The sequence below is a fragment of the Condylura cristata genome, unplaced genomic scaffold, assembly GCF_000260355.1.
Source record: "Condylura cristata isolate star-nosed mole 26May11 unplaced genomic scaffold, ConCri1.0 scaffold00016, whole genome shotgun sequence".
NCBI classification, from domain to species: Eukaryota; Metazoa; Chordata; class Mammalia; order Eulipotyphla; family Talpidae; genus Condylura; species Condylura cristata.
Genome location: NW_004567117.1, coordinates 9,484,844 through 9,493,741, shown reverse-complemented (window position 1 = coordinate 9,493,741; position 8,898 = coordinate 9,484,844). Strand labels below are relative to the sequence as shown.

The window sequence follows — 8,898 nt, the reverse complement described above, 5'->3', positions numbered from 1 at the left end:
TGGTAGGTGGGTTTCTTGCCTTCTTCATATGGTTTATTTCTAATTTGATTCCTTTGTAGTCGGAGAAAATGGTTGGTATGATTTCGATCTTAGTGTATCTCTTGATGTTTATCTTGTGACCCATTATGTGGTCAATCGTAGAGAATGATCCATGTGGATTTGAGAAAAATGTGTACTCAGATTTTGTGGGGTGAAGTATTCTATTGATGTCCACTAGACCCATGTTGTCCAGGTCCTTGTTCAGAGCTTTAGTGTTTTTACTTATTTTTTTGTCTTGTTGATCTGTCCATTGTTGAGAGTGACGTGTTGAAGTCTCCTACTATGTATGTATTCTCTCTGATACACATTTTCATAGATGATAGTAGTTTCCTAATATATTTTGGTACTCCTTCATTTGGTGCATATATGTTGACGATTATTATTTCTTCTTGTTGTATTGTCCCCTTAATCATAATGTAGTGGCCTTCTGTATCTCTTTTAACCTTTTTTAGTATGAAGTCTATTTGATCTGATACAAGTATAGCAGTTCCTGCCTTCTTTTTTCGCCCATTTGCTTGTAGGATTGTTTTCCATCCTTTTATTTTCAGTCTGTTTATATCTTTTGTAGTTAGATGTGTTTCCTGTAGACAGCAGAATGATGGCTTCTGTTTTTTTAATCCATCCTGCAACTCTGTGTCTTCTAACTGATGAGTTTAAGCCATTTACATTTAGAGGTAATATTGATATACTGGCACCTACACTTTCCATTTTGGTCCTTCTGTATTTATATTCCTTGTTTTGAACTGTACTTGTTCATTCTCCTGTTGGATTTGGTTTGAGGGCTTCTTGTAGTTTTTGGAGTGGGGGTTTAGTCTTGATGAAATTGTGGAGTTTCTGTTTGTTTGAGAATGTCCTTATTCTTCTTAGAGGAAGGAGAGCTTCGCAGGGTAGAGTATTCTTGGTTGGCATTTAATGCTTTGGAGTTTGTTGAGAATATCCCTCCACTCTTTTCGTAGTGTTTCTTCAGAGAAGTCTGATGTCATCCGGATCTGTTTCCCTTTGTAGGTTATTTGTTTCTTCCCTCTTTTTTCATTCTCATTATCTTTTCTTTTTCTTGCAATCTTAGAATTTTGAATATGATACATCTATCTGTTCTTTTCCTCTCATCATGGTAGTTTGGGATTCATCTTGCTTCTTGGATGTCTTTTCATCTCCTTCTTCAAATTAGGGAAGTTCTCTTCTATTATTTGTGTGAATATTTTCTCTATTCCTTGGCCTTTCTCTTCGCCTTCTGGGATACCTATAACTCTGATATTTCCTTTCCTAATGGTGTCAGATAGCTTTTGAAGAGTTTCTTCATTCCTTTTCCTTTTTACTTCTCTTTCTTTTTCTTTTTTAATTCTCTTTGTTTCCGTATCTTCAAGGGTGCTGATTCGTTCTTCCATTTCATCTGTTCAGTTTTCATAACTTTTCCCAGCATTCTTTATCTCCTCAAGTGGCCTTTTCATCGCCTGCATTTCTTCTATTTCCTTTTTTAATGTCTCATTTTCTTTCTTCAGTTCGCGGATTGCTTGTCTCATATTTTTTTCATTTCTTTCATTCATTTCCTTGTTTGCATTCTTCAACTCCTGGATGGCTTGCCTCATTTCATTTTGTTTGTTTATCATGATGATTCTGAATTCTTTATCTGGTAGGTTGAACAGTTCTTCTATTGGTGGTTTCTGTTGACTGATCTTTTTGTGTTGAATTTTCCCTTTTTGTGTTGAATTTTCCCTCCTGTGGACTTGCTTGAATATTTGTCTTCTTTCCCTGTTGTGTATTTTCTAATACTTTCTATTCACTGAGATATGGTGTTGCTATTATTGGCGGACATTTTTTTTTTTGGATGTTCTTTCTGGAATAGCTGAGGGACTTCCAGACACTTCAGTTGTGGAGGGTATTCTGAGTTGTGTTGTTTTTTCTCAGCCCCCACTGTGTGTAATTGTGTCTGTTGTCTCAGCTGATAACAGTCGGGACTCTTGTGTTGTTCAGCCTTTTCTAGTAACACGTTGAGGCCATGTTTCTGGAAGGTGTCTGTTGATCTTTGTAGTCTTCGGGTGTCCCAGGTTCCCTCTATGTTTGGTGTGCCCGCGGTGGTTATGATGAATTAGAAGTGTTGTAGGTCTCCCTGGAATTGGGCCTTTGGCTGAGTTGGTGGCTAGCTTTGTTTACACTCTAAGTACTGAGCTTTTCTGGCTCCCAAGTCTTCGGGCCTCTGTTGTGGGGGTGGGATCTCCCGCTCTCCACAGGAGTGCTGGGTAGTGCCAGAGGGCTGAAATCCTCCTAGCTGAGCAGGCTGCCAGTCCTCCCTTTGAGCTTTCAGGGCTCTTTTTGTTTAGTCCAAATAGTCCCACACTGAGCAGTGCCTCTCCCCTGCCTGAGGTCTTTTCCGCAGAGCCCAGCTGTATCTCTTTAACTCCAGGGTTTTACCACAGTTTTTGTGGGTAGATGTGGTAAGCAGGTAGACAGACCCCTGAGCAAGTCTCCCCGTTTGAGGCACTTCCTAGAGCCTCTCTATGTTGAATGTGCCCATGCAAGATTGTTAAAATTGCTGCATTATCCTAGGGTTGGGCCAGTGGTTGGATCCGGCCCCCCGCAGCAGCTTGGGATCCACTCACCTAGCTGTGTTGTCTCAGTTTATATCCAGGGCTTTGTCGGGGCTGCTGGGGCAAAGATCTGCAACAGGTCTGCAGCGTATCCTCAGGTCTCTGGTTCTGAGCTGCAGCCTTTTCCCACGATTTGGTTTCCTCTCCCTAGCTGAATTGTCTCAATTTATTTCCAGGTTTGTAGCAGGGCTGGGACAAGATTTTTTTAATAGATTTAATATCTTCCGATTTCATTCCTACTGTCATGAATAAGCAGGGGATCTTACTGTTAAATCTTGCTTTCATTTCTGTGGCTGTATTTCTGTTTCTTTTCCTATTTCTGTTCGGGCCTTTGGTGCTACCTCTGGTTATTCTTGACTGTATGGTGGATATTTTTGAAGTCATGCTGATCTTTTAATTTTTGTTTTCTTTTACTTAGCTAATCTAAACTGTAGCTATCCTGTCTGTATTAGTGAAGCAAAAATCTTTATATTTGATTCTCTCACTAAGTATATTATCTGGCACCCTGTAGAACACCTCACTCTTTGAACTTGATAAGGAAGTGGCAGATCACGATCACTGCATCTGAAACTGAATTTGTGTTTACTCCTCCTTAACTTTTCCATTATGGGAAATATAATCACTTACTCAGTCTTTTAACAGCCAATCTTGGCTTTCTTTTTCTTTCTCCACTTCTAGTTCTAAACTAAAATTTACTCATTTTTAACATCAAATACTAAATCTTACTCATTTTTTTCTTCCAGTTTTAAATCTTTTTTTCCTTTTCGTGCAGTGCCCCTTCGTTTTCTAGAAGTACTGTCATTAGCCAGATCCTTATACCTATCCAATTTGTAGGGATTTCTTTCTGAACACCTGTGAGAATGACATGCTTGCTGGAGTGCTACTCTGTATTAACTACAGCATTAATTAATTAATTAATTAAGCTTCAGTGGAAGTAAGAGACAAATTTGGTAGCTAACATTGCTGTTCCATTGATAAATTAAACATTGAGTTGGTTATGTAGTAGGAATTTGTAGTTCTGTGCCATACATACTATGCCATTTGACAAGTTGCTCTTAGTCATAAGGTTTCTACATCTTAGTTCTTAAAAATACACTTTTAGGGCCCTCCCTGGTGGCGCAGCGGGTTAAAGCACTGCACTAAAAAAAGCTGGGGCCACTTCCGCATGAGTTCGATCCCCGCCCGCCCCGGAGGAGATCCACATGGCGTGGCAGACCTCTCCTGACCCGCCCGCTGCTCCCCTCAGCAGTGTACTTCGTCGATCTGCCTGTTCTGCTCTCCGCTCTGTCTCTGGTGAAGCCTCTCACCCTTCGCATCTCTGGCCTGTACCCCAGTTCTGTACAAATAAATAAATCTTTAAGAAAAAAAAAATACACTTTTATAGTTCCTTTATTTCTGCCCTAGTGTCTCTAAATGTGCCTACGTTTGACTTGTGCATGATATAATTGCATACTACAGACTACTATTTGATTTTATGGTTATGGTTTTCTGTTTGTCTCTTATGTCTGTATGTCTGTCTTTAGATTATAAACTCCTTGAAGCCAGGAATCATGGCTGGCTGACTCATGATGTGTAGTGCCATACAAGTACTGGTTGATGACTACTTTTTTATGCTGGTGGTGATTGGTGATGATGCCTTTATTATGTATTATATCATTAGGATCAGGATAATACTTTAATTCTAGCTCTTTGGAAAATAAAAGTGATGGCTTAAGGTACTTCAGAGTTTCTTCTACTTTGAACTTTTACATGAAGTATCTGAAAGGAAAAAGTTAAGCAATAATGTATTCTTATTCTCTTACAGCATTTGCTCTTGCAGAATTAATTGACAATTCATTATCTGCTACTTCTCGTAACACTGGTATTAGAAGAATACAGATCAAGTTGGTAAGAAAACACTACTGTAAAGCAATTTAACTTTTCCTTTTATAGACTTATTGTAAGTCATTGGCGAAAAGTCAGAAAAATATGAACTAAATGTAAAAACAATATCTGATAGCTCTTTATTGTCAATTTTCTTGTAGTGTCTTTTTTCTATGCATGCAACTATAGATGTATGTGTGTTCAAAGTGTACATTCTGTTTTTTCTTAATGTGTAATTTTTTTAATATCCCATAATGGGAACATTGTAAACATTTGCCATATGAAATATCTGCCATATCATTTTATTGTTGCTGTTGTTTTATTGGCTATAAAATAAATTGTTAATCAGTCTCCTGTTGTTAAACAATAGTACAGTTTTTCCAGTATTTTGCCATTGTAAGTAGTGCTGGCATAGTGAGCATCCTTATGGTCTTTGCACATGTCTGTAATTAGTGACTTAAGCTAAATTGAGAGATGGGATTTCCAGGCTAAGGGACCTGAAAATTCATACATCTTTATTTATATAGCTCAATGTTTTCAGAAAGTTGTAATAACTTGTGCTTCCATTAGCATATAATCAAGTTTTAAATATTTAATTTTTCATGTTTTTGTTAGTGATTTGAATTTTCCTGTCTTTTTGAACTTATTTCATAGCTTTTTGATGAAACACAAGGAAAACCTGCTGTTGCAGTGATAGATAATGGAAGAGGAATGACTTCTAAACAGCTTAACAACTGGGCCGTGTATAGGTTGTCAAAATTTACAAGGCAAGGTGACTTTGAAAGGTTAGAAAACCTTATTTATTATGCAGCTGACTATTTTAATAAGGATAAACATGCAGATATTACTTATACTTTCGTTATTAATGACACCTTGGGAGTTTTGATGTTCTCAACATACTTCGCTTTTTTATATTATAGAACTTTCATGAGCAATAACTAGAATTAGTCAAAAGTACTTAAGATTGTATCCTTCTATTAAGCAGTTATTTTTGCATTTCTTGATATGTGGGACTAATTTGATATGTTGAGTACTTTGGAGCTTTCTCTCTTTTCTTTACTAACTTATGTTTGATGGCAGTTCTATAGCCTCTAGAGTAGTAGAGTGGCATTAGAAATCACCAGATGCCACTTGCAGCATATCTAAGAAGTGACATTTGTTCTTTTGAGCTCATTGCTGCTCTCCTTTCAGGATTCTGCTGTATAAAACAGCTGTTAGGGAATAGAATTTAGAAAGAAGCTTTGCATCAGAATATACTTATAGAAAATACCCTGAATGAGGAATCCAAAATATACTAGAAACTGTTAGGTGAATGAAGATTTATATCTTCAGGTATTAGCTGAATTCTTAATTAGCTCTCAAGTATACTTTAAGTTATATTGTGTAACATGCTGGGAAGAAACTGTTGGTATTCTTATTGAGTAGTATTTATTTATGTCCTGGCTTACCCTTTATTATTAAGGAAAGTCACCAAATTTAAGGATCAGCCTCAATATTGTGTTAAAAATTGATACTTTATCACATTTGCCTTCTCATTTCTGAAAATTCATCACCCTTACCCTTGGACTATTCATGAAATCTGTGAAGAGTTACAGTATCTTGAGGAGAGGTAATATACTGAAGGCAGGTTCTGGAATTATTTCACCTAGTTTGAATTCTGGCCTTACTTGTATGACATTATTTGTGTCTGGTTTACCCCTCTTTTAAGTGGAAATCATATCTTACAAAGTTTTGGGAAGAAAGTAACTTAGTGCATGTAATTCCTTAGGAAGCAGTCAATAAATATTAAGCTCTCATTTTAGTAGTATTTTCTCATTCCTAGCTTTAGACTTTTCCACAACTATTCTTTTTCATTATTTTCTCTAATACATGCCACTTCAAGGATTTATAAAATAGCTATGTAGAAGTCAGAGACCTAGTCTTAGGATTGACTAAAGATAGAATTTAACATTTAATAGAAATGTTAGAAGGGAAAGGAGAGAGATGGTAGATTGGACAGATAGTTCAGAAAAATGTGAATTAAATCAATGGAAGAGTAGTAAGAACTAGATCCTTATTTATTAAAATTAAGTTACTTAACCCAAATGTTAAGCGAATTTTAATTTTTTCTGGAAATCTACCTGTTATTGGTTTTGGTCTTCATAAGTATTTTGTTCATAAACTGATTACTTGTTAACAGATGTTATATAGCCATACTGTCCCTTGATACACTAATGTTTCTGAGAACAGGTAGAACAGGTGAGGCCTTCTTCTCCTACCTTCTTTTTTTTTTTGTTAAGATTTATTTATGCATACAGAACTGGGGTACAGGCCAGAGGTACAGGGATGGTGAGAGGATTCACCAGAGATAGAGCAGGACGCTGAATAGACAGATTGATGAAGTACACTGCTGAGGGGAGCAGTGGTGGTGGGGGGTCAGTAGAGGTCTGCCGTGCCATGTGGTCACCTCCAGGGCAGGCAGGGATCAAACTCATGCTGAAGTGGCTTTAGCTTCTTAGTGCTGTGCTTTAACTTGCTGCGCCACCAGAGAGGGCCCTGTTCCCCTACCTTCTTAATAATGTAGAAAAAAATATCAGCTACTTTAGTTTTCAGTTATTATTTACTGGATGCAGGGCTACATGTCTTATAAGAGACAGGCTCTGGAAGAAAAGGAAGGACAGCCTAAAAGTATAAAATAGTATAAAAAGTATAAAACAACTGGTCATTTTTGTCTTTGTTTTAATTATTGATATGCCAATTTAAATCTTTTTACTCCATTTCTATTATGTTTTCTGTTTTTTCTCTATTAGAGTACTTTTGTTATAATTTCCTCCCTTTTAGACTTTCTATATATTTCTCAATTTGTCCTTGAAATTGTAAAATGCATAGTTAAAATTTAAGTATCTCATTCCTCCCATATTGAAAAATTAGTTCTGATCACTTCATTTCCAATATATTTTTGTTCAGTATTTCAAAAAAATTCTTTTTAGAAATTTCAGTTTACATATACCATGTTTTTCCAATGCATCTTTTAAAAAGCTGGCTAGCATATTTTGAAACTTACCTTTGCATTTACCATATTATGATAAACTTTCATTTCAGATTGTGCTAGTAGGAACATTCCTTTTGAGCAGATCTTTTGGTGATAAACTCCTTTGTCACCAAATTATTTAGTTGTAAATTTTTTATTTAGCTCTCTGTTGAGAGAATTTTCTCTGGACCCTTTGGAAATCATGATCTTTTTTTGTATTTAAATCTATTTTACATTATTCTTGTACAGTATATGCTTTTGCCTTTCAGGTGTAGTCCCTGTGAAATTCCTACCACCAATTCATCCATGTCCCATCAACATAGTGCCTTGTGCTCTGCCTACTCCTGTTTTGATCCTTCCCCCTCCTCCTCCCATGTAGAATGTCTCTGATTTATAGTTGCAGGTTAATATTCATACAGAACTGGGGTACAAGCGAGAGGTGCAGGGCATGGTGAGAGGCTTCACCAGAGACAGAGTGGGGAGCAGAACAGGCAGAGCAGCGAAGTACACTGCTGAGGGGAGCAGTGGGCAGGTCAGCAGAGGTCTGTCACACCATGTGGATCACCTCGGGGTCAGGGATGAATTTCACTGACGCTGCGGCTTGGTTGCAGTGCTGTGTCCTAACCCGCTGCACCACCAGGAAGGGCACTGATTTTAATTTTTAATTATAATTGCTTTTGTTTCCCCCAATTCCTTCTTTCCTCTACATTCCTCCTATAAGTGAAACTACCCAATATTTTTCTTTTTTTTTTCTGGCTTATTTCACTGAGCATAATCCTTCCAGCTCCATGTTTCTGTGAATGGCACGGGTTTATCTTTTTTGCTTGCTTAGTAATACTTCATTGTGCATATATATACCACATCTTGATCCAGTTGTCAGTTTTGGGGCATTTGGATTGATTCCTAGCTTACCTATTATAAAAAGTGCTGCAATAATCAGGTGTGCAGGTATCCTTTTGAATTAATGTTTTTATGTCCTTGAATAGATTACTAGAAGTAGAATTACTGGATCTTATGGAAGCTCCATTTTTAGTAGTTGGAGAAACGTCCACACAGCTTTCCATAGTGGTTGGACTAGTTTGCATTCCCACCAGCAGTGTAGGAGAGTTCCTTTCTCTCTACATCCCCAACATTTGTTGTTACTAGTTTTTTTTTTTTTTTTAAATATGTGTCATTCTCACTGGTTTAAGGTGGTGTTTTGATTTGCATTTCACTGATTATTAGAGATGTTGTGTTTTTTTTTATTACAAAGTTTATTTTTACATTATTTTGCACATTTTTTTTTTCCATCTCGATTGTAATCCCTGCGGGTTTCCCATCACCAAATCACCCCTGTGCCACCACCATAGTCCCGTGCATTTTCCTTCCTTCCCTCCCGCCCCCGTTTTTGATCCCATTCCC

The 8,898-nt window shown here is 37.2% G+C and overlaps 1 protein-coding gene across 1 annotated transcript in view; it reads left to right on the top strand.

The window, feature by feature from the left end:
• The window catches only part of SMCHD1 (structural maintenance of chromosomes flexible hinge domain containing 1), a 123,967-nt gene that overhangs the window by 16,223 nt on the left and 98,846 nt on the right, over positions 1–8,898 (top strand). The window contains exons 4-5 of the mRNA XM_004683766.2: positions 4,429–4,511; positions 5,142–5,272. Coding sequence (XP_004683823.1) covers positions 4,429–4,511; positions 5,142–5,272 — 214 coding nt within the window. The remainder of the gene's footprint in view (positions 1–4,428; positions 4,512–5,141; positions 5,273–8,898) is intronic.